This window comes from Citrus sinensis, chromosome 3 (genome assembly GCF_022201045.2).
Source record: "Citrus sinensis cultivar Valencia sweet orange chromosome 3, DVS_A1.0, whole genome shotgun sequence".
Taxonomy (NCBI): domain Eukaryota; kingdom Viridiplantae; phylum Streptophyta; class Magnoliopsida; order Sapindales; family Rutaceae; genus Citrus; species Citrus sinensis.
The window spans coordinates 27,115,430-27,142,523 of record NC_068558.1 but is presented as its reverse complement, the minus strand read 5'-3'; the positions used below and the strand labels follow the sequence as shown (position 1 = coordinate 27,142,523).

Below are 27,094 nucleotides of genomic sequence, written 5' to 3'. Positions count from 1 at the left end.
AAAAAAATACTAAATATAAAAGTGTTAACATTTTTATTAAATAATGTTAAAAATGTCATAATTCTTCTAAAGCTTGTAGCCTTAATTTTTGAAAGTGTATTTTTTATTATTATTTTCCAAATATATAACATGTGAAATAAATATCAAAGCAAATAATTTAATCAAATAATCTCTAAATAATTTAACAACATAAATAAATAGTTAAAATCTTAAAGATTAGTTGAAAAATCATCTTAGGATGATAGAGTAAAAGTTTATACATATTATAAGATAATTACAAAGTAATAAAGTGATACAATTGTTATAACATATTCACTGAGAAATTGACGGGTTTGGCTAATGTGCTCAATTGCACTTAATGCAGCAGTTTGGTGCCTCAAACATGAGGCTGCATTACTAATGCTTTAGTTAGGTTTAGCTAGTGCACCCAATTGCACCTAATGCAGCAGTTTGGAGCCCCAAACAGGGGGTTGCATTTCAACCCCGTGTAATGAGGGGTACTAAACACCCCCTTAATGAAAATCTATTAAAGGTGAAGGCGGGGATTCGAGTCCCCGGCACCATTGCTTCCCCCATTATAATTGGGTGGAGGTGGGCATACTCTGAGCAGTAGTCCAATAAACAAATAAACAAATAAACAAATAAGATAAGTGTTAAAAAAATTAACAAATAAACAAATAAGTCATCTGATGATGGATATTGCATAAATGGATATTTTCTTTTCAATAAAGTAGTCCAATAAACAACTATTGGACTCAAGTACAAAGTGTCAGCAAGAATGATAGACAATAATATCCAGCCCATAAGCCTAAGCTCACCGAAGTTCAGGAAACTTGTGCACTTTGGGATTTTCTTCACAATAGTATGTACAAAATTTTTAGAGATGACTTCTAAACTCGTTAAGATGACCCGCAATTGTTCTTCCGACGGATACGACACGGTCACAAGTATGCATGAATCAACATACCCTACTCTTATCTTATGGCACTCATATTCATACTCGATTTATGTGTGACCATGATCGAGTAATTTTTAAATTATTCAAACTATTACCTGACTTGAACTTGACCATAGTCGAATATATTTTTCAATTACTCGATTATTACCCGCCTTGTGCGTGACCATAGTTGAGTAGTTTTTTAAGTACTCAACGTTACCCGACTTGTGCCTGATCATGGGGCGAGCAATGTTTTAACTATTCGACTATTACCCACTTTCTACCTAATTGTGACGGACCTGATGAATAATTTTTATTCGGATTATGATAATTAAAAACATACACGAAATTAATTTTAATTTTAAGGAGACAAAATAAATATTGAAATAGTGTAAACATATATAATCAAAATCCTGGCGTTGGAATGAAATTGTGTAACTTGTAATTGATAAATGAAGGTATATTATTCTTTGTGCAGATGAATTTGTCATATGACTGAATAAATGGAAAGGAGGGCGTACAGCACTTTTGTGGCATATACAGATAAAAAAATTTGCAAAAGTTATTATGAGATATACATATTTGATTATGGGAAAACATTGTGAGTGCTCTTAGTGCATACTCGATCATTTGGTCTATTTTTTTTTCACGTGTGTATACACTTTAACATAATTAGATGAAAAAGTTAGGGGGCAAAATGCCATAGCCAGCACTTTAGCTAACATGAAAGGCAAAGCAGCGATCACGGAATCAGCGGTTAGCAAGTCTTGAGAGGAAAATTCCTTTTGATACACCCCTGCTTGTAGCAAAGCTTAATTTTTCTCCGAATTAACGGTGAAGGATCTTGTTATGGACCTGATTGTGTTTTAGTTAATCTAGTGACTGCCTTACTACAATGAGCTTTTTTGATGTTTAAGATTTTAAAGTGCTTTGCGAATTAATTGATTCAAAACAAAATACAGCAAATCATACATATATGGGATGATAATATTTATTGCAACTTATAAATATTGAAACTAAAAACGCACATCCAACTTAATTACTACTGCTTGGAGCAGTCAGTTGGTTTAAACGAAACCGTGCGTCCCTCAATGTCATAGCCGATCAAAAAGTTGGTCTGCATAATGTTACCATAAACTGGCGTGCCATTGCTAGCACTAAAAACTAAACACACAAGGTCTTCTGAAATATTCATAAAAAAGTTGGAAGGGCTCAACTTTACATCTGCATCTCTGAAATGTATTGTGACTTCAGGAAATTGAGGTCGTGAACCTATACTGTAGCAAAGATCATATGGCCCTTCAACGGGTTGTGCCGCTATCATACTGGACATTACTGAAAGCAATTTTGAGGCATAAGCTGGTGGTAAATAGGTTAGTGTAGTACCAGAATCAATTACAATGTCTCCTCCCGGAGTTGATCCTGATATAACACCTAGTCTTTGATCTCCTACACTGATTGCATCGAGTGTGAGGTAATAGAAGGTTTTGGGATTCTTAACAAGCAAGGGAGTAGAAACTACGCCAGAACCTGAAACAATTCCATTGGTGCCAAAATTGATTTTGGTTGAGCTTTGTTGCACCAAGCAGTAGGAGAATTTACCTGCAATTGTAGTTCTTATTTGAGAAATAAGGGAAGCATCACCTCCCCCAAGGCCAACGATGCCATCAGTTTTTGAATTAAATCTCCCACCATTTTTTGTTCCGCAGCCAAAGACTATTTCTGGCAGAGCCACGGCCTGTCCGGATTTTGATCCCAAAGTAACAGTTTCGGTAGCTAGATCGCCATTTGAGAAAGATTCTTGGTCTCCGTAGCGGACTAAATATTTGCAATTCCCCTCCCCCGAGCAAGATTCTTTGATCGGTGGTGCGCATTGGCTCGATGAGCAAGAAAGATATTTGTAAGTGGAAGACTTTTGAGGATCAAAAAGTGGATTGTCTTGCTTGTAACATTGTGATGGTGGGCAGGGTTGACACTGTGTCCATATGAGATCACTTCCTGTGTCAGCCACAGCTAGTATTTCAACAGGGGGAGTACCGATTGATATACGAATGAGATAGTCACCAACATTAGGTATTATATCAGCTTGGGAAACTTTTGCTGAAGAGACTGATGAGTTTTTATTGAAGTGACTGAGACGATTGGCAGAACGATTCAAAGCATTTCTCAACCGTTGGTAGGGAGTTTCATTAGGGTTATAGAAGGGAGACTTTGGAGAGTCACGGTGGATCAGTTCAACACTGAACCCTCCACTTTGAGCCTCTGCTTGAGAGATAACTGAGAGACAAAGGAAGAAGAGAATGAATGCACAACTCAAGAAGGTTGCCATTGTCAAAGCTGCAGCTGTATCTAGAGAGATGATGATAAGGAGGGAATGAGTCGATGCTTATATAGGGGAGGGGCATAAAGAGATGATCAGGAAAATTTAATTAATTTGAAGTGGAAAAACGAGGAGGAAGAGAAGTAAACTTCCACCTTCCAGGATACTACATGCCATGGTGCAAAGAAATTGAATGCTGAATCTTTCTTTTGTAATCAAAGCTATCTTAAGAGTGACAGTTCTGTCACCTTTGCAACTTGTGTGGAAAATTCTTAAATTTGTTTGGCTGAAAAGTCTCTCTTTCATGTGAACTTAGCACGGTAAATAATGACGATTAGAATTTTTTGCTGATTCTTAAAAAAGTTTTTGAATGTTAAAGACCAGGATGCATATTGTCAAAACGCTTAGCAGTTTGTCCCATTTATTCCGCAAGGTCCGGCAATTGGCATACCAGTCCCTGTATGAAACCAACATGAGAAAAAAAGACTTGAGAATATTCAGGAGAAAAGACTTATTTAGTGCAGTATTTTGATGTATTTTCCCTTTAGACAACTGGACATTCATTTTTAACGGTGAGAATATCTTGGTAGGGTCTGGTTTTTTGTTATGAAATTTAATAAATTCAATTTTGATTAAAATTTGAGTAGATTAAAATATAAGTATCTATATTATATATATTTTTCATATCCGAAAAAAATATCATAAATTTTGTTTGTTTACTTTTTTTTTTCTTTTCACATCCGAAAGAAACGTCCTGAAAACATTTTTTTTAAACTAATTAACGATATTCGGTAATTAATGATAGGACTTTAAAAAGTTAAAAGAAAATATGGCTTCTTATGAAAATAGATATTATATGTATTAATAAAAAGTTAAAAAATTAACTTTGTTTAATTCATACACTTTTTACAAGTTTACCGTTGAAAAAGTAAAGCACACAAGAGAATTTTTACGTGGTCTGCGATCCAAATTCCTATGTTTACGGAGCGATAGTCAAATATCAAGTAATTCACTAGGCACAAAAAAAAAAAAACTATTGAAACCTTATAGAATATAAGACTTCCCCTTAGTGATTGCTTGCACCTTATTGTAACCTCCGCTCTCAAACAAGATTTCAGCCACCGCAATTTCAAATTAGTCCTTAATAATGTTGAACAGTGATCATATGGTATGCACATATACCAATAAAAGAAAAATTTAGTCAAGCTCTTAAGTAAAAAATTTAAGGGATTAACATATGTTTTAGGAAAATGACGTTTGTCCCGGGTCAAACCCCGAACTAAACGCACCGTTTTATTAAGTTAAAAACGCACCGTTTTATTAAGTTAAAAACGCACCGTTTGCCTTCTGCCAAAAACGTACCGTTAAATTGGTCCTCAAGTACAAGTTGAGGACCAATTATTGCTCTTGCTCTTCTTGTTGGTCCTGCGGTTGTGGGGAAGAGAGATTTGGGGTGAAGGCTTTAGTAGTGACTGTTGTGGGTGTGAGAGCCAAAGAGGAGAAATTGTGAGAGAAGAAGAGCCAACGGATGGGGATTAGAAGTGAGGTGGGGTTTACGGAGTTGGCATTTTGAGAGGATTGTGGAAGTTGTTGATATGCAGAGGGGTCTCAACAAGAAATCCATTGTTGTCGCCATCGTCACTGCAGCGGTGCTGTGCTGACTAAGATTTTTGACAAATAAAATTTTAATGACAAATATATTAGTTTGAAAGTCTCTGCATGACGGTACATAACTGCAATGTTTCAACCTTCTTCATCTAATTCATGAACCAAATCAGGATAAGAGCGAATGAGCATGTTAGGTTCCAGTCAGAATTAGTGGAAAATAACAAGTAGAGAATTTGTCTTCTTAGGGTGAGAACTACCACAATTGCTAATAGCTTTGGATAAAAATCTGATCTCCTTTTATTGAGATTTTGGAGTTTATTTATAGAACAAAGTTAATGAGATAAAGCAGCTAATATCAAATAAACTACTTTGCTATAAATTCAAAGCAAATAACAATCTTAAAGGAAACATGTTTAAAGATGAATTCTCCACCAAATCAATAAGGCTTAACGTTGTAAAGCCTCCCTGTTGCATGCATGAAGAGTCCTTGAATCAGCTTCAAACTCGGAAGCATATTCTCACTTAAAGGACATACTTCCACATGATGCATACCTCATGCATGACTTGCATGGCTGCTTGCGTGACTTGCATGGTCGCTTGCATGTGCCCATGCATATTCCTTATACTTGCTATTGGGTTTGGGTGCTCGCTTGGACTTGCGTAGCTCCTTATCAGAGCATAACGAGTTCCTCCAGTGGAAGCTTCTTCCCAAGTAGCTTCCTCCAAGTAGCTTCTTTCAGCAGATTAAACTTTTTCGATGATGGAACCCCCACGTTTAAGCCAACGAGTGTCCACAACTGAATCCTGTTCTAACTCTATCACACCTTCATCATCAATTGGAGGCAATTCGGTGCTATTATTGGACATGTCACCCACAACTTTTTTGAGCAAAGATACATGGAAGATGGGATGAATCCGAGCCCCTTCTGGGAGCCGAAGTTTGTAGGCGACATGACTAATTTTCTGGAGGACTTGATACGGCCCAAAGAATTTGCAAGCCAGCTTATGGTGTGCACGCTTGAAGACCGAGGATTGCCTGTATGGATGCAGCTTTAGATACACCATATCACCCTCTTGGAATTTAACTTCTCTCCGATTCTTGTCAGCCGATTGTTTCATTCTATTAGCTGCAGCCGCCAGATTTATTTTTAATTGAATCAACAATTGATCACGAGTCTTCAATGCTTGGTCTACTTCATGAACCAGTGAGTCATTAGAAGGGAGTCATTCCGGTTGAAATATGAAAGGTCAAATTATACCAAAATTCTGCCCATGGTAAATATGAATTCCACTTTCGCGGCCATTGATGAACAAAGCTTTTTAGGTACTATTCTAAGCATCGATTAACGACCTCCGTTTGTCCATCCGTTTGACGGTGGTAAGCTGAACTCATTTTCAATTTGGTTCCTGACATTGTAAAGAATTCTTGCCAGAATTTACTAATGAATATGGGATCCCGATCACTTACAATCATTTTAGGCATGCCATGCAACTTTACAACTCCTTCAACAAATTTTTTGGCAACCGATTTTGCTGTAAACGAGTGAGATAAGGGCATGAAGTGTGCATACTTACTGAGCCTGTCAACTACCACCAATATCGTATCTCGGCCTTGTGAATTCGGGAGTCCTTCAATGAAATCTAAAGTGATGTCTTCCCATACTTAGCGAGGGATTGGCAGCGGTTGAAGAAGTCCCGCTGGTTGAAGTGTTTCAACTTTAGTTTTCTGGCATGTTTCACATTTGTTGACATACTCCTTAACTGAGTAAAACATTGAGGGCCAATAAAATTGTTGAGCCAAGCGTTTGTAAGTGCGAAGAACTCCCGCGTATCCTCCCATCTTGGTGTCGTGGGCCTCAAATAATAATAACTCTCGTAATTGCCGTAGAATTACCACATTTCCTTTAAAAAATATCAATCCATTACGTAATGTGTAAGGGCTGTCATGTTGGGTTGCAGCTAGCTGTGTAATTTTTGTCATATACTCATCGTCAAATGCAACCTTTTTAATCTCCCCCCATAATACTACCTGCGGCACAAATAGATGGTTAAGAGTTGGACTATCCGGTCGTCGTGACAGGGCATCGGCAGCAGCATTTTCTTTGCCGGGGCGGTACTGAATTTCGTAGTCGTAATCCATTAATTTAACCATCCATTGTTGCTGTTCTGGCGTGGCTATTTTTTGCTCCAAGAGATACTTTAAACTACACTGATCCGTTTGAATCACGAATTGATGCCTCTACCACGGCTAACATTTCCTTCGCATACGTCGACCAAGACTTTTTTGAGACACCCAAAGCTCAGCTCATGAAGGCTATTGGCTTTCCATTTTGCTGTAGTACTGCCCCAATGCTGTCTCCTGACGCATATATTTCTATGGTAAAAATATCATTAAAATTTGGCATGGAAAGGACCAGTGTCTTCGTCATGGCGTGCTTGAGTTTTACAAAGGCTTCTTCTGCATCCTTGTTCCAGCCGAATTGCCCTTTCTTAAGGAGGTTGGTTAGAGGCCTTGCTAATAAGCCGTAGTCGCGTACGAACTTGCGGTAATATCCGGTTAGGCCCAAAAATCCCCTCAGCTCTAAAATATTATGTGGTTGTGGCCATGATACCATTGCTGCAATTTTCTTTTCATCCACCTTCACACCGTGACAAGTGATGATGTGCCCCAAATGTTCTAGCTCCTGTTGTCCGAAATTGCATTTGTTGCCTTTGACAAAAAATTGTTGTTGCTTGAGGATCTCGAACGCTTGTCTAACATGCTTAAGATGACAACTCCAAATGGGGCTATAAATTAAAATATCATCAAAGAAAACAAGTATAAATTTTCTAAGATGAAGTCTGAAAATTTCATTCATTATAGCCTGAAAAGTGGAGGGTGCGTTGCGTAATCCGAACGGCATCACCAAATATTCATAATGGCCGTTGTGTGTGCGGAAGGCCGTTTTATGTATATTTGATGGGTGTACCTGTACCTGGTGATACCCGGTCCTAAGGTCAAGTTTGGTGAAGTAAGCAGCTCCGTGTAATTCATCTAATATATCTTCAACCGTGGGAATTGGAAATCTGTCTTTCACGGTTACTCCGTTGAGTGATCGGTAATCGGTGCAAAACCTCCAACTACCATCTTTTTTTTTTACAAGCAATACCGGTGAAGAAAAGGGGTTGGTGCTTGGCCAAATAAGCCCAGAATTCAGGATCTCATGTACTTGTTTTTCAATCTCGACCTTTTGAAAATAAGCGTATGGGTACAGTCTTACATTGATTGGTTCTGCCCCTTCTTTAAGTGTGATGCGGTGGTCAATTTCTCGCATTGGTGGCAGTCGCTTGGGTTCTTGAAATAATTCAGCATATTCCTCCAACAATTTTTGCATATTGGTCGGCGCTACATTGAAGGAATCTTCCTTTTTTTATTTGAAGGCATATTGCGAAGACGAAATGCCTTTGCCTTATCTCCTTCGTGATTTCAGTCAAGGAAGTGGCTTGAATTGCTTGTGGTCCCATCCCTTACAGCCGTTGTCTTTCATTCTTCCACTTGAAATCCATTGTTAAGGTTTTCCAATTGTGGTAGTGTCGTTGAGGTGCACCAAATTTAAAACCTTACCACTAATATAAATAATTAGTACATAGCAAATAATGATCGATCCCACAGAGACTATGCTAGTTATATTTATTATTAACTCCAAAGCAAGATTTAAAATAAAATAATAGTAATAGTAATAATAATATAAATTAATCTAACTAAAGAAAATGCCAATTAAAAATAAAAGGGGGGTTTATGAATTTTTAACTAAATAGTAAGAAATAAAGAAATTAAAATTACGAACAAGAATTTAATAAAAACTCTAATTAAAGGAGAAATAAATAATAATGATGAAAGCTTTGGTTAAAGGATCATTCGCCACCACCAAACATGCACATAATATATCAATTCTATTATTAATTTATATTGAAACTATCAACCATAGACAACAATAAGCTCTGTTAGTCTCAATCTTTCCTTAATGTGTCGTTAGGTAAAATAAGCTCTTCACCTAATCTCTAACCATTAAATAATTTAAAACAAGCTCTTTAAATTTAAGATAATGGAAGCATTAAACAAATAAAGATATTAGGTTGATCTAGGCAATACACACACAAGCTCGGATTATTTAACTTAGGTTATGTTCTTCAATTGAAATCACTAATTCCAACCTGCTACTAATGATTAAAATATCAAGACAATTACGGATCAAGAATTTTAATCTAGCAATCAAATTTATTCAAGTCCTATCTAATTGGCCACTCAAACAAAACAAGAATAAATCATGAACATTAATTATAGAAGAACATAAACAATCTCAATTAAATAAATTGAATGGTAGAATTTAAATTTAATTGCATAACATGTTTAGGGTTTTGAATTCACCCTCAACCAAATAAAAATCTAGCCTAACATAATTGAATTGGGAATAAGAGAATTGACAAAACCAATCATGGAAATTAATTCAGGTGGCTGCCTTTTTCTTCAATTGAATTCCAGCTGCTGATTTTTTCTTCTTCTTGCGACTGTTGATTTTCCTCTTGCTGCCGAATTGGATCTGCCCTCCTTTTTTTTTTTTTTTTCTGTCCAGCGGCTGCAATCTCCTTTTATAATGCTAGTTGACCGAATTCTTCTCCAACAAGAATAAAGAAATCCTTTTTCAATTCTAATTGAAATCCTTTTCCAATTTAACGCCACCAAAAGCCATTAATTCCAACTTTTGAAAGTCAATTGCGGGCCCGTTTAAATGCTTTCCACTTTTGCAATGCCATGCACGTGTACTCCAATTGCCAATTGGAAAAAATTAAATCTTTTAATTATTCAACATTTCTCAATTGGATTAATTGCTTTGATTTCTTCCACTTGGTTTTATCAATTTTTTACTGTATTTTTGTCTTCCAATTTAATCTTTATTCCTTCTCAATTTGAACTTCTTCATGCCCTTTTTATTCATAATCTCCAATTAATTCCCTATTCAATAAAATAATTTAATTAATTAAAAATAACTAGTAATTAAATAATTAAGGGTAAAATATGTATAATTTAAAAATTAACTAAAATAACTAGAATATTTAAGACCAAAACAAGAAAAAGATGGAGAAATTAATAGTAAAATATATGAAAAACATGCACTTATCAAATTGCAAACAACCAATCCCAAATTTTCAAGCCACTGAATGCTGAGTACCATATCTAGTCCTGTAATAGGTAGCGAGTAAAGGGTAAGTTCAAAAGGAACATCCTAGATCAAGACCTGTACCTTTTCATGTTTCCCTTGACATGTAACTTTTTCTTCGTTCGCCACTCTTATTGAGAACGCGGCTATAGGTTGAATCGGTAGTTGGAGCATATTGGCTAATCGGGTATTGATAAAATTGTGTGTAGAGCAACTGTCAATCAATACTACAATTTCGTTTGGCCCGATTTTAGCCATTACTAGCATAGTTTGTGGAGCAGCCCAACCTGTTAAAGCGTACAAAGTAATTTTAGGGTCAACAAACTCCTCTTGCTCGTTCCTATGCGGCGATGCCTCCGTACCTTCTCCGTAAGGGTTCTCATCAACGTCGGCCTCACTTTCTAGAATCAACAGCTGAGCCTTGGAACACTTGTGCCCGACGGTAAACTTTTTGTTACAACTGAAACAAAGACCTTGCACCCTTCGTCTTTTCATCTCCTCCCAAGAAAGTTTTTTAAATGGTACTGCTGGTGAAGCGCGGTTGTTGAAGATTTGTGGTGGCGGTGAACGGCTGAAAATCAGTGATCTTATCAACCTCTTCTATCGCTGTAATTGTTCATCCCTCATTCTCGCCAAACTGAACACTTCCTTAAGAGTTCTTGGTCTGAACAGCAGGATTTCCTCAGATATCTCGAGTTTCAGTCCACCCATGAATGTGTTGACAAGAGCCTTTTGAGTCCACCCTTGAACTCGATTGCCAAGCCTCTCAAATTCTTTCTGGTAATCTCGAAGAGTGCCGGTTTGCTTGACCCTTGATAGTGCCTCGTCGAAGTCCTCGCAATCTATTGGCCCAAACCTCACCCAAAGTTCCTCCATGAAGATTTCCCAAGTCACGACTCATCCTTCCTCTTGATATGACCTCCTAAGCCACTGCCACCATTGGTTAGCTTCCCCCTCCAAGTGGAATGAAGCCAAGACAACTTTCTGGTCTTCCATTGACTCCTAATATTCGAAAAACTGATTGATATGGTTGAACCACTTGGTTGGGTCATTGCTAGCATAGCGTGGAAAATGTAGTTTTGCCACTTTTGATTGAAACAGTTGTCGTCTACCATCCTTGTATTCTCGGTTTGGTCGTGATGTTGCTATGTTATTGTTGATGCTTGGTGCGTCTTTGGATGTGTTGAAGGACTTTGCAAGTTTGCTCAATGTTTCCTCAATGTGAACCAACTTGTCGTTAATTCCCACTTCCATCTCTCCGAGCCCCACTTCCACTCATTCGATGCGTTCCTTGTTAGTTGTCATCTTGCCTAGCTTTGATACCAATGTTAGGTCCCAGTCAGAATTAACGGAAAATAACAAGTAGATAATTTGTTCTTCTTAGGGTGAGAACTACCACAATTGCTAATAACTTTAGATAAAAATCTGATCTCCTTTTATTGAGATTTTGGAGTTTATTTATAGAACAAAGTTAATGAAATAAAGTAGTTAATATCAAATAAACTACTTAGCTATAAATTCGAAGCAAATAACAATCTTAAAGGAAACATGTTTAAAGATGAATTCTCCACCAAATCAATAAGGCTTGACGTAGTAAAGCCTCCCCGTTGCATGCATGAAGAGTCCTTGTAGGAGCCAGCTTCAAACTCGGAAGCATATTCTCACTTAAAGGACATACTTCCATGCATATTCCTTATACTTGCTATTGGGTTTGGGTGCTCGCTTGGACTTGCGTAGCTGCTTATCAGAGCACAACCAAGAATTTGAAATTCCTCGAGTGAGCTGTATCGAATAATAAATTTGAAGGTTTGCTGATAAGTTTCAAGACGTCCTCATGTGTGCTTTCTGATATTTCTTCCCAAAGACATTTGACTAATTCAAGTGGTTGAGATGAAGAGTCTGTACTGTTGGTGATGAACTTCATTCCTGGAACTAAAAGACACAAAATTATTTTTTTTAATTTTTATTGTTTTTGTTTATTGAATTAAAGCATCAAGTTTCTGTCTTGCCTTATTCATGTTTTCTTTGCTTCTATCCTACTGGATGAAGTTAAAGCCAAAAATTGGTCCTCAAAATGGCATTGTTGTGTGAAGAAAGTAGCTCATCTATCTTAACAAAAATTGATCCTTAAAATGGCGTCGTTTTCTCAAGTTCGGGGTTTGACTCGGGGCAAACATCAGCACTATATGCTTTATGAGAATTTCCCGGCTTTTGAGCTTAAAAGAAAATGAAATGGGAAGAAAGAATATTAATTATAATAGAAACAGTACAAATCAAATGGGGTCGTATTATTTATGACACTCAAAAGTCATTTTGTTCATATTGTGATTGAGTTGCAGTTGACGAAGACTTTTAAGTCAATCAAGCACCGCAAGTAAACCTTAACCTTAGGGCAACGAAATTACTTTGTTAGTTGCATGAAAGCGTCGGAAAATAAAGGGTGTTTTGATAGGAAATTTGAATATAAACATAAACAGCATCATCTACTAGATCATCTTAGTTGTTTTATATTTATTTTAATCAAATGAATAAGTCAAGCATTTGTGTGCCAAAAAAATTACGAAGTGGGGTTTAGTGACTTTGATATTTCAAAGGAAAACAATTCTTTAAGTTAACTGGCTTCTTAACTCAACTAAAAACATTAAAAATAAAACAAAATTAATGATTTTATCAGGAGATTATAGTAACTTTCAAAACGCCTCTATTTTTCATCATATATCAATGGTCATCGTTATCATTTCCACATCATCCTTATTCTAGAATCCTTGATTTTTTGTAAATCACATATACGACTTTTTTTTCCCCAATTGTTGATTAATAGTTGTAATCATAAACAATTCACTTCCAAACATAATACCACTATAGAGAATACATCTAATTCTTCCTCAATAAAAGCGAAAAAACAAAGAATCTAAATTTCTACGAGAACATTTTGTAGGATTTGGATGACATTATAATTTGTCTCAGTCCTCCAATAGGTCCAAGAATAGCATTCCCGACCCAACAATGATAGAGATCTTCAATAAAAGACACAAGAGAAAAAGTTAAAAGAAGCCCCCTTTTTGTTTTTCACTTCTACTGTAAAACATAAACAAGATGCATGCATGAATCTATGAAATTTAAAAACTCATATATATACAAACTCTCATATATGAACATCCATATGAATATGGATTGAATTAATACAGTTCGTAACAGCCAAATATAGCATAATTTCAACTCCATATTGAGTTGTTAGAGAGAATAGAATGATAAAATTCCTTCGTTGTTTGTTAAAATTAATCAATTTTCCACATGGTTCAAAAATTCATCAAAACCCTTCTGTGTTACAAAATCTTTTTTATTAACTTTCAACCTTTTTTTTTTAATTTCTTTTATTTTACTTCTACAAACAAACTTATGATTACAAAACAAAATAATAATACTCAATTTACCTAAACAAAACTCAGTAACTAATCAATTAGAAAAATCTATCAACGGCTTGGACTTTTTATGAACTCCGAATTAAACATGAAGAGAAAATTTAATTTACCAAAGCAACATGAGAGCTGTGATCATTTTTTTCCGAAAGACTAATACTGCTATAATTAAATAGTTGACGTAGAATTGTAAAATAAGCATAATAAAATCATATTTTATAAAAATAAGAATGTTCTCACTTGTGTTTTTTTTTTTTTTCCTCTCTCTCTCTTTTTGTGGTTACAATCTATAAATATATTACAATCTATAGTCTATTGGACAGATATGTAAAGTTATAGCACAGCTCTACTACGAGACTAGTTCAGATATAAACTCCCACTAACAAATTAACATTTGAGAATAAATCAAACACTAATTCATTTATTTCATTAGGAAAAAAAAGAAACTCCTAAAGGCTCCAACGGATGCCCTCAATGTTCTTAAGAGCACTGATAACAATGGGCTACAAGCCCAATTACATATATTATAATGATAGGCTTAGGTACAAATAACTCATAAACTTACTCAGCTAACCTAATCGCCTCCTGAAACTAAGGTAGTATTTGTTTTTTCATTTGAAATCTGAATGGGTCTGAATTTGGCTGAAGTCTGAACAAGTCTAAATGACATGTTTGTTTTTTTTTTTTTCAATATCTGAATATAAGTGGCATCTTGCTTGTTTTTATAAATCACAAACATTTGAAATATGATTATTTGACATTTATGTCCTTATAAGAATTATTTATTCAAATTTTAAGAGTTAAATATCTATACATTACAATTAAAATCAAATATATTTAGAATTAGGTAGTAATTGATCTTTAAATAAAAATATTATTACATTACTCGAAATACAAAATTGAAGTATGATGATCCAATTTAAGTCTTCCCAAAGCCTTTCATCATGCCTTCCTTTCGGCCTCCCTTTCCATATTTCTCATTTTGCTTTAATTTTCCACAATTCTACCTTGGATGGTAATATTGAATTCCCCACGAATTGAGTGAACCATTGGTCCGTTACCCACCCCACTTCAATAGTAATAATAATAAATAAACTCTTCAAGCAATTGAGAATTGGCCCACCCCACTTCAATATTAATATTAATGGGAAACCATAAATTCTTCTACAAATCAGTCAATGTTCTAAAATCCATGGAGTTGCCGAAATTAAACAAACCACAATCACAATATTAACACTGGAGTTTTAACGGGCTGTTCCTGAAAAATTTTAGTGCTAACAAAAAAGAGAATAAATAGAAAGAGTAGTTGAACGTGAATTAGAGAGAGATAAAAAAGGGATTAGGTTTTATAATATAGGAAATATGTATATTTAATAGGGATATTATTGAAATATAGTATTTATTTCCTATTCAGACTTTTTTTTTCATTCAGAAAAAAATAATGTAACTTTACTTTTTTTATTCAGACATAAATATCTAAAAATCATATATAAGTTGCAAAAAACAAACAAGTAAATTTTAAAAAAACATATGAAATTAATAGATTTTCAGACTTTGGACGTTTAACAAACAAGCTCTAAGAAAAGATTCTCTAAGAAAAGATTAAGTAGGCTAGTTGAAACCCTCTTTCTCTAGCTCTGTTCTGAGATCCACAAAATCCCCATGTTTCTGTTGGCTAAGAATAGCATGCAGGCGATTGTTTGGAAGTTTGGGTTCCGAAAAGTCCCTCAGGATCCCAAATTCATGCCCAGTTGTAAAAATAATCATGCTGAAGAAAAAATAGTGATTTGTACCTTGTGGTGGTGCAAGCTTCCTGCAGGATGTTCATAATTGGGAGGCTAAATGGCTGTAAATATAAGGCCGTTTTTATTAGAGCCATGTGTATTCAATTAGAAAAGCTATTGAAACAAGCAGGAGTTGCAGAAGCTTTCAAGAATAGTCTAATGGATGGAATTCATATGGCACACTTGGTACTGAAAAAAACACTTGGTACACCGAGCACGAATGATCAACATACAAGAAATTGCCGACAATGAAAGGCTGCTGAACTGGGATTATATATCCATGTACATTTGTCGACAACAAGAACCAAACACGTTGTATGTTTGATCCAGTTGTTTTAATCCATGAGGGTAAATTTCGAATAAGAAGAAGGCAATTGGACGTGCTGGGCCACGTGCAAGGCCTTTACTGATCATTGCTGAGGATTTTGATACGGACAAGCTTTGTCTTGCTGATGATAGCATCACCAGGGCCAAGGCTTGTATCCTCCTCAAACTAAATTTTGAAAAACAATGGAAGGGTTTCACAGAAGATCTAGAGATTCCGACAGGCGCCAAGGTTGTAACTTGTGAAACTCCTCTATACGTATATGTCTATCACCGTTATTTCAATTAAATCGAGTTCATGCTCTGAGACATGACTTATGTTACTGATTTTTCCAACTTGACTGTCCTGATGACCAGGGAAGTGAGAATAGCTTGCACTGTTGCTCAAATGGAGCGTGAAGGAGGCATCAGTCCACGGGTATCACCTTTGGCACAGGTACTTTATGGTGGCAAAATGAAAATGCCCATAAGTTTGTTTAATTGAAATGTTAGCATCAGCTCAATGCAGTACTTCAAAATTTGTATTGTTGGAATAATTCATCTGTTTTCACTGATGCTTATTAGCCCACGACTTATTGTGGAGGGTTTTTGTTTATATTATTATTATTATTTTTTTCCATGGCAAAGATTATTGTTTATATCATTGATTTGTCTATTTGCCTATATCTACTGTGTTTCTTTGAGGGAATCATCTCTGGTCTTCTGCCAGCAACGTGTTACCTTTTTAATTTTATTTTCCTGTTTCCCGGGCATTAAATAGCACTTTGGCTCTTCTCTGCTTAGGTGCGTGATGCTGGCAATCTTTTGACCAGAGCTGGATTCACTCTTCCTAGTGTTGATGTTGATCAATACACTGTTAAATATAATAGCGGTAATCTTTTTATTTTATTTTATTTTATTTTTCGAAAATAGCACTTTGGCTTTTCTGCTTAGGTGCGTCATGCTGGTAATTTTTTTTTAAATTTTTTCAGAAATATATAATTCTTAAATTTTTTTTTGCTGAACGCCATTTGAAGTTATATTGTTTTGCATCTGTCCACTACTGTGTCGTTATGAAATGATAATTTTACCCTTATAATGTCAACAAAGTTTTAACGGTGTTATAACGAGAGTGGACCAATGAAAAAAATGTTAACTTCAGGTGGAGTGCTAAAAAAAAAATTATGTATTTTTGAAAAACGGTGACAAAACAGGTGGTCGGTAGATAATTTTTCTTTTTTAATTACTCAACATTACTCAACTTGTGCCTGACGTGGCCGAGCAGTTTCTACCTAATTGTGGTTGACCTGATGAATAATTTTTATATGAATTATGACAATTAAAAACATGCATGAAATTATTTTTTTAAGGAGCCTAAATAAATATTGAAATATTGTAAACATATATGATCAAAATTCTGGAGTTGAAATGAAATTGTGTAACTTGTAATTTATAAATGAAGTTATATTATTCTTTGTGCAGATGAATTTGTCATATGACTGAATAAATGGAAAGGAGGGCGTATAGGCACTTTTGTGGCATATATAGTTAAAAAGACTGGCAAAAGTTATTATGAGACATACATATGTCATTATGGGAAAAAATTATGAGTGCTCTTAGTCATTTGGTCTATTTTTTTTCACATGTGGATTCGCTTTAACATAATTAGTTGAAAAAGTTAGGTGGCAAAATGCCATAGCCAACACTTTAGCTAACATGAAAGAAAAAACAGTCATCACGGAATCAACGGTTAGCAAGTCTTGAGAGGAAAATTTCTTTTGATACAGCCCTGCTTATAGCAAAGCTTAATTTTTCTCCGAACTAACGGTGAAGGATCTTGTTATGGACCTGACTGTGTTTTGGTTAATCTAGTGACTGCCTTACTACAATGAGCTTTTTTGATGTTTAAGATTTTAAAGTACTTTCCGAATTAATTGATTCAAAACGAAATACAGCAAATCATACATATATGGGATGATAATATTTATTGCAACTTATAAAAATTGAAACTAAAAATGCACATCCAACTCAATTACTACTGCTTGGAGCAGTCAGTTGGTTTAAACGAAACCGTGCGTCCCTCAATGTCATAGCCGATCAAAAAGTTGGTCTGCATAATGTTACCATAAAGTGGAATGTCGTCGCGAGCATTAAAAACCGAGCACACAAGGTCTTCTGAAATATTCATAAAAACGTTGGAAGTGCTCAACTTCACATCTGCATCTCTGAAATGTATTGTGACTTCAGGAAATCGAGGTCGTGAACTAATACTGTAGCAGAGATCATATGGCCCTTCAACGGGTTGTGCCGCTATCATACTGGACATTACTGAAAGCAATTTCGAGGCATAAGCTGGTGGTAAATAGGTAAGTGTAGTACCGGAATCAATTACAATGTCTCCTCCCGGATTTGATCCTGATATAACACCTAGTCTTTGATCTCCTACACTGATTGCATCGAGTGTGAGGGAATAGAAGGTTTTGGGATTCTTAGCAAGCAAGGGAGTAGAAACTACGCCAGAACCTGAAACAATTCCATTGGTGCCAAAATTGATTTTGGTTGAGCTTTGTTGCACCAAGCAGTAGGAGAATTTACCTGCAATTGTAGTTTTCATTTGAGATATAAGGGAAGCATCACCTCCCCCAAGCCCAACGATGCCATCAGTTTTTGAATTAAATTTCCCACCATTTTTAGTTCCACAGCCGAAGACTATTTCTGGCAGAGCCACGGCCTGTCCGGATGTTGATCCCACAGTAACAGTTTCGGTTGCTAGATCGCCATTTGAGAAAGAATCGTCTCCGTAGGAGACTGAATATCTGCAATTCCCCTCCGCAGAGCAAGAATCTTTGATCGGTGGTGCGCATTGGCTCGATGAGCAAGAAAGATATTTGTAAGTGGAAGACCTTTGGGGATCAAAAAGTGGATTGTCTTGCTTGTAACATTGTGATGGTGGGCAGGGTTGACACTGTGTCCATATGAGATCACTTCCTGTGTCAGCCACAGCTAGTATTTCAACAGGGGGAGTACCGATTGATATACGAATGAGATAGTCACCAACATTAGGTATTATATCAGCTTGGGAAACTTTTGATGAAGAGACTGATGAGTTTTTATTGAAGTGACGGAGACGATTGGCAGAACGATTCAAAGCATTTCTCAACCGTTGGTAGGGAGTTTCATTAGGGTTATAGAAGGGAGACTTTGGAGAGTCACGGTGGATCAGCTCAACACTGAACCCTACAGTTTGAGCCTCTGCTGGAGAGAGAACTGAGAGACAAAGGAAGAAGAGAATGAATGCACAACTCAAGAAGGTTTCCATTGTCAAAGCTGCAGCTGTATGTAGAGAGATGATGATAAGGAGGGAATGAGTCGATGCTTATATAGGGGAGGGGAAGAAAGAGATGATCAGGAAAATTTAATTAATTTGAAGTGTAAAAACGAAAAGGAAGAGAAGTAAACTTCCACCTTCCAGGATACTACATGCCATGGTGCAAAGAAATTCAAATGCTGAATCTTTCTTTTGTAATCAAAGCTATCTTAAGAGTGACAGTTCTGTCACAATTGCAACTTGTGTGGACAATTCTTAAATTTGTTTGGCTGAAAAGTCTCTCTTCATGTGAACTTAGCACGGAAAATAATGACGATTTGAAATTTTTTGCTGATTCTTAAAAAAGTTGTTCAATGTTATTAATTAACATATGGTGTATGAAAAAGATCAAGGATCAGTATGCATATTGTCAAAAAGTTTAGCAGTCTGTCCCATTTATTCCGCAAGGTCCGGCAATCGGCATACCAGTCCCTGTATGAAACCAACATGAGAAAAAAAGACCTGAGAATATTCAGGAGAAAAGACTTATTTAGTGTAGTATTGATGTATTTTCCCTTTAGACAACTGGTCATTTATTTTTAACGGTGAGAATATCCAGGTAGGGTCCGTTTTTTTTTTTTTTCTTATGAAATTTAATAAATTCAATTTTGATTAAAATTTGAGTAGATTAAAATATAAATATCTATATTATATATATTTATATTTTTTTTTCATATCCGAAAGAAATATCTTAACTTTTGTTGTTTAATTTTTTTTTCTTTCACATCCGAAAGAAATGTCCTCAAAACATTTCTTTTTATACTAATTAATGATATTCGGTAATTAATGATAGGACTTAAAAAAGTTAAAAGAAAATATGGCTTCTTATGAAAATAGATATTATTGTATTAATAAAAAGTTAAAAAATTAACTTAGTTTAATTCCTAAACTTTTTACAAGTTTACCGTTGAAAGTTGAAATGTAAAATGTAATTTTTTTTTTTAATATTGTATGATAGATCCAATTTTAGTAGGCTTACCAAGTTTAATTAAAAGTTAATTAAACAAATACAAATGTGTAAAAATTCAGTACATAAAAGTGAAGCACATAAGAGGATTTTTATGCGATCTGTGAACCAAATTCCTATGTCTACGGAGTGACACTCAAATATCAAGTAATTCACTAGGCACCAAAGAATACAAACTATTGAAACCTTATAAAATATAAGACTACCCCTTAGTGATTGTTATCACCTTATTGTAACCTCCTCTCTCAAACAAGACTTCAGCCACCGTAATTTTAAATTAGTCCTTAACTAATAATGTTGAACACTGATCATATAGTATGCACAATTGCACATATACCAATAAAAGAAAAATTTAGTCAAGCTTTTAAGTCAACAATTTAAGGGATTAACATATGCTTTATGAAAATTTCCCGGCTTTTGAGCTTAAAAGAAGATGAAATGGAAAGAAAGAATATTAATTGTAACAGAAACAGTACAAATCAAATGGGCTCGTATTATTTATGTCCCTCAAAAAGTCATTATGTTCGTATTGTGATTGAGTTGCAGTTGAAGACTTTTTGAAGTCAATCAAGCACCACAAGTAAACCTTAACCTTAGGGAAACGAAATTGCTTTGTTAGTTGCATGAAAGCGTCGGAAAATAAAGGGTGTTTTGATAGGATATTTGAATATAAACATAAGCAACATTATCTACTAGATCATCTTATTTGTTTTATATTTATTTTAATCAAATGAAATAAGTCAAGCATTTGTGTGCCAAAAAAATTACGAAGTGGGGTTTAGTGACTTTGATATTTCAAAGGAAAACAATTCTTTAAGTTAACTGGCTTCTTAACTCAAATAAAACATTAAAAATAAAACAAAATTAACGATTTTATCAGGAGATTATAGTAACTTCCAAAACGGCTCTATTTTTCATCATATATCACTGGTCATCGTTATCATTTCGAGACTATCCTTTATTCTAGAATCCTTGATCTTTTGTAATTCACATACACCGCTTTTTTTCCCCCAATTGTTGATTAATAGTTGTAATCCTAAACAATTCACTTCCAAACATAATACCACTATAGAGAACACATCTAATTCTTCCTCAATAAAAGAGAGAAAAAATAAAAGGCCAAGATAAGAAGCTCTGAAAACCTCGGAGCAGGAAAAACCTTAGTTTCACAATGGATTTTCCGCCGCCGTTACAGGCGACTTGCTTAACAAAAAAGGCTCGGATGCTGGAAGAAGGAGCAGATGAGGATAATCCACCACTAATGACTTATAAGGAGACTCTAGTTGGACCCTTACAATTTCAGGAACCTGGATTTGGAGATAGTGAGGAAGACTGGGAATTCGAGGAGGGTGATGTGATTGAGAATTGTGAAGGAGTAATGCCATCTATAACTTTCTCGGCCAGGATACAAGAAAAATTAATTCAGCCATGGAAGAACTCGGTTGTAGTAAAGTTGTTGGGAAGGAACATTGGCTATAAAGCTCTTTGCGCTCGACTGGCCAGTATGTGAAAACCTTCTATGGGGTTTTCAGTTATTGATTTCGAAAACAACTACTTCTTAATAAGGTTTCGTGCTGCAGGGGATGCCATTGATGCTATGAAAAAAGGCCCGTGGATTATATTCGGTCATTATCTAACAGTGCAGCCATGAATGCCTGACTTTGATAGTACAATTACGAACTTGAATCATGTCACTGTCTGGATTCGATTACCTGGTCTGGCTGTTCATTTATATCATCAGAAAACACTATACAAAATTAGCCAATTAGTCGGGGAGGTCATCAAGTTTGATGACAATACTGAATTGTCGACACAAGGTAAATTCGCAAGAATCGCTGTCCGGATTTCCCTTGCGCAACCTTTAGTCTCCCAAGTTGAAATCAATGGAAGGGTTCAAAAGATTGAGTATGAAGGGTTACCAATTATTTGCTTACAGTGTGGCAGATATGGACACCATAGTGGAGCATGCAGCATTAAAACAAATTATGGGCATCCTACAGGAGAAGATACAACTAGCCAAGACAAACAAAGAGCTGAGATGGCTGAAACACAAGAGGATAGAAGGACTGAAGCTACCCACCTTGAACCTTTTGGTCCATGGATGATTACGTCCAAGAGGGGTCGTCGACCGAATACTGGGAAGGAGAATGGGGATGATCTGAATCGGAATATGATGCATCAGGGTCAGGGGCGGACCTTAAGAGGAAATTTAAGGGGGGCCAAATTTAAACTTATAATTTTGATGTTATTAGGAGTGATAAATTACAATCAGACCAAATCATCCAAAAAAATAGTAAGATACTAAATGAAAAAAAGTTACATTTATAATTCATGAAGGAAGATGATTACAAAGCAAAAGAGCCTCCACCCATACAAAATTCCAAGTCTTAAAGTACTGAAGCTATCAAAAGAAATAAAAAACTGAAACAAAAACCATCATAACTGTAAAGGGAAAAAGCTTCCTCAAGCAACAAAATATTCTTAATATAAGATACTAAACCCACCAAAATCAGGATTTCCAACATTAAAATGGAATAAGACGTTCTTTCATATCTCAAAACTCGTTGACTATTGATTCAATACTTAATTTTTCTGCAATTTCCCTTTCAATGTACATAATCAATCTGTAAGAAATTCATCCTCTATTTTGCTGCGAAGTCTTGTCTTTACTATATGCATAGCCGAAAATGATCGTTCCGTAGTTGCAGTAGACATTGGAAGAGTTAGCACAAGAACAATTATTCTATAGACAAGGGGGAATATTGTTGCTTTTCTAGTACTAACCAACCATTGGCTCAATTCAGAAATGGTCGACAAACTTTTGAACTTTGGATGTTGAACTACATTATACTCATAATGCTCAAGTTGGATTTTTAAATTCATTTTATCAACATCTGTGAAATCTGCTGGATAAAACTTGTCAGCCAATTGACAAACATCACCAATTCTAAATGACTCCCTACATTCACGAGGATCAAGTGTTGAACTAAGTATAAGCAACTGCACTGCATGTTCATTAAATCGACTACTTAACTCTTGTAATTAGCAATCTATAACAGTATAAAAAAAATTTACCCTATAATGTTCAGCAACAATAAAGTTATCTTCTTGACGCCGAGCTCGACCTTGTCTTGCAACATAATGAGCATTCATTTTTGGAATATCTATATTTCTAGCCTCACAAAATGATTTCACTTGATTAAGCAAAGCAATCCACCCATCATCTCTAAATTTCTACATAAGTGCTTTAATTGATGAAACAAGATGCATAGCATGTAAAATTTCTTGAGATTTAGATTGCAAAGCTTGGTAAAGTATATCAGTGATTGCCATAATTTCTTTCATAAGGTGCAAGATAAAAACAAACTCAAAACTAGTCATTGCCTCATATGCAGCATCAACATCTCCTCGTTGGAAAGCATTAGTGTCATCTTCAATGATGTTAAGTAGAACAGAACATGTTGCATTGAACATTTTTATTAAATTGGAGACTGACCTGAAGTGAGAACTCCATCGAGTATCCCCAGGCCTTTGTAAAGTGCCAATTTGATTAAGCCCTCTCCTACTCTCAAGCTCATCAATGGAAATCATGTACTTAATGTCAGCAGCTTGAGCACGTTTCAGTTCTTCATTGCGCTTACAAGAAGCACCGACAATATTCACAATAGAAGTTAGTTTAGTAAAGAAATGATGAATAGGAACAATCTCATGAGATACTGCGACTAAAGCCAATTGTAGTCGATGGGCCAAACAATGAATGTAGTAAGCATATTGACAATCTTTCAAAATTAAAGCTTGTAAAACATTCCACTCACCCCGCATGTTACTTGCTCCATCATATCCTTGCCCTCGAATATTTTGAATATTTAAATTATTATGAGACAATAGAGAGTGTATCCCATCTTTCAAGGTCACTATAGAAGTGTTAGAGACATGAACAAGTCCAAGAAAAGGTTCTCGCACAAAACCATCTTTGTCAACAAATCTCAAAACTACAGCCATCTGTTCTTTCTTTGATTCATCGTGTGATTCATCTACAATTAAATAAAACTTTACATCTCTTATTTCTTCACGAATTGCCTTTTTCACTTTCATGGAAAAGACATGTAAAATTTCTTTTTGAATATTTGGTGATATATAGGAGGCATATTTTGGAGCTTTATCAAGTATAACTTCTGCAATCTTTTCATTATTAGAGGCAAATGCTGTAAGTAATTGCAGAAAATTTCCACGATTTAATGATTTTTTGCTCTCATCATGGCCTCTAAAAGAACAACCTTGAAAAGCTAAGTATCTAATTGCTTCAACTGTAGTTTTTAACCGCAGCCTATTATTTTCAATTTCTTAAGAGGAATAACGATTAAATACCTATGGCAGATGCTGAGATTGCCTCATCGAATCCTCACATGATTTTTCATCCTTTTTATGAGTTGAATTCGGATCCTTTCCCACATGATTAACGAAGGCACAAATTTTCCCATCTTTAACCTTTCTCCAGACATTAAACCCATTAACAGTATAAGCATTATATTTTGGATGTGCAGATGGTGTATTGAAGAGATAACATGGTAGACAAAAAGCAGCATCTTTTATAGGCGAATATTCCAACCGAGAAGGAAAATAATCGAACCATGAAGATTGAAAACGAAGAAGGTGCTTTTCTGGTCCAGCTTGGTTAACAGATTCGAGGTTTGAAAATTTTATGAAAAACAATTGGAATACTGATGTGTCTTATTATCAAGCAGTTTCGGAGTTCAGCCAACAAGTGAAAAAATGGAATAAGGATAGCTTTGGGAACATTTTCCAAAGGAAGAAAGGGTTGCTGGCTAGAATTGGCGGAGTTCAAAGAGCCTTAGAACGGTGACTTCTCCGGAGTTTATACCGTTTAGAAGCTAAGCTTAAAAGAGAATTGGAAGAGGTTTTGATGCAGGAGGAACTGTTTTGGCTACAGAAGTCGAAAAGGGATTGGGTATTATTTAGTGATCGAAATACTGCTTATTTTCACCAGAAAACTCTTACTAGATGACGTCGTAACAGGATAGATGTAGTCAAAGCAGAGGATGGTCGATGGCTATATGACATAGATGACATTAAAAAACAGGCTACCAATTTTTTCTTTAACCTATACACATCGGAGCAAGAGTTGTACCAGGTGTGTGGTAATTTCCCGCCAATTGTTGAATATCGATTGACAAATTTAGATGCTGAGATTGAAGAAAAGGAAATTCGGCAAGCGGTATTCAGTATGAGCCCTCTCAAGGCACTAGGAGTCGATGGACTGCATGCCATTTTCTACCAGACTCAGTGGCATATTGTGGGTGAGTCCTTCTGCAAGGTAATAAAGGATGTTTTTCGATCTCAATATATTCCTGCTGAGATAGATAGAACTTTGCTAGTCCCCATCCCTAAGACGGAGCACCCTATTTCCTTTAAGATGTACCGTCTTATAAGCCTCTGTACTGTAGCTTATAAAACAATTACCAAGATTATAACTAATAGATTGTAAGAGATCTTCCTTGATTTAATTGGGTCTCATCAAACCAGTTTTGTTCCTGGCCGCCATATTACCTAGAACATTATAGTTGCTCAGGAGATTATTTATTCCATGAGAAGGAAAAAAGAGCGTAAAGGCTTTATGGCAATAAAAGTGGATCTAGAGAAAGTGTATGACAGGCTTAGCTGGAATTTTATTCACAAAACTCTTCGGGAGTTGAATTTAACGATTGGGCTTATTAATCTCATTATGGCTTGTATTACTACAGCTAGGATGAATGTACTCTAGAATGGTGAGCTCACCTCAGAATTCAGCCCTTGTAGGGGTGTTCGACAGGGTGACCCACTTTTTCCGTATATTTTTGTACTATGTATTGAGCGCCTCAGCCATGGGATATCTAGGTCGATTCAACAAGGTCTTTGGAAACCAATTCGGCTAGCGAATCTATGAACCCCTTTGAGTCAATTGTTCTTCGCGGATGATCTACTGCTGCTCTCAGAGGCTTCTAGATAACAGGCTGGCGTTATCGATAAAGTTATGGAGGAGTTTTGTGCTAGCTCGGGAGCCAAGGTTAATAAATCAAAAACTTTGGTTTATTTTTCTACTAATATTTTAGCTATGGAGGCTTCTAGAATCAGTTCTGAGCTTGGAGTTTCAATGACTGATAACTTAAGGAAGTATTTGGGTGTCCCTTTGCTTCATAATCGGATTTCGAAGCAAACATACTAGAATATTATTGATCAGGTTGACAAGAGGCTGTTTGGGTGGGATGCTTCTCACTTGTCTTTAGCGGGATGCATTACTTTGGCACAATCAGTCTTACAAGCCATTCCTATGTACGCAATGCAAACTATTAACTTGCCAAGAAGTATAAAACTGAAGATTGATCAGTTATGTCGGTGTTTTATTTGGAGTGGGTCAGCTGAACATCAAAAAATGAGTTTAGTTAGTTGGGATTTGGTTTGCACTCCTAAGTCTAAAGGGGGCCTTGGATTTAAAAAGCTGGATATCATGAATAATGCCCTCATTATAAAGAATACTAGAGTTTGATTACTGAACCCACTAAACTCAGTAATCAAGTGTTGCTAACAAAATACGGAGTTCAAATGGATGAGGTTCCTACAAGCTTGCCTACTCAAGAAGGAATTCGATAGACCATTGGCGATGGGGAGACGATTCGATTCTGGTGGGATTGCTGGGTGACAAGTACAAGGCCTTTAGCTGACTTTGTGACTCAACCAATCTTGAATGATTTACTAAACAAGAGGGTAGTGGATTTTATTGATGTCATTGGTAACTGGAATTGGCCTTTGTTTTGCCACTTAGTGTCTAGTAGTATCCTTTTAAAGATTGCTGCAATTCATCCGCCAACAATTTCTCATGGCAATGACAATTACTTTTGGGGAATTTCATCTAATGGAATGTTTTCTGTGAGATCTGCGTATGAGTTTCTTGATGATTCTATGGGTGGTGGATCTTAAATAGTCTGGCATTTGGCTTAGAACTCGAAGGGCCCTCATAGCATACGAGTTTTTCTCTGGCTTCTGTTGCATGGTTGATTGAAAACTCGGGAGGAGCTCTATAGGAGACATGTTGCTGTTTCTATTTTTTGTGATAGATGTAGAGGGTCGGTTGAGGATATCCTTCATTCTCTCCGTGATTATGTTACAGCTATGAGGGTTTAGTCCCAACTTCTG

General features: G+C 35.9%; 1 protein-coding gene across 1 annotated transcript; it reads right to left on the bottom strand.

The window, feature by feature from the left end:
* Window positions 1-1,905: 1,905 nt before the first annotated feature.
* LOC102622667 (aspartic proteinase CDR1-like) lies at window positions 1,906-19,031 on the bottom strand. Its single transcript, XM_052439072.1, has 2 exons — window positions 17,835-19,031; window positions 1,906-2,209 (listed from the first exon to the last, which is right to left on the bottom strand). The coding sequence occupies exons 1-2, from the start codon at window positions 18,886-18,888 to the stop codon at window positions 1,980-1,982; spliced, it is 1,284 nt and encodes a 427-aa protein (XP_052295032.1). The 5' UTR covers window positions 18,889-19,031; the 3' UTR covers window positions 1,906-1,979.
* Between the last annotated feature and the right edge of the window lie 8,063 nt (window positions 19,032-27,094).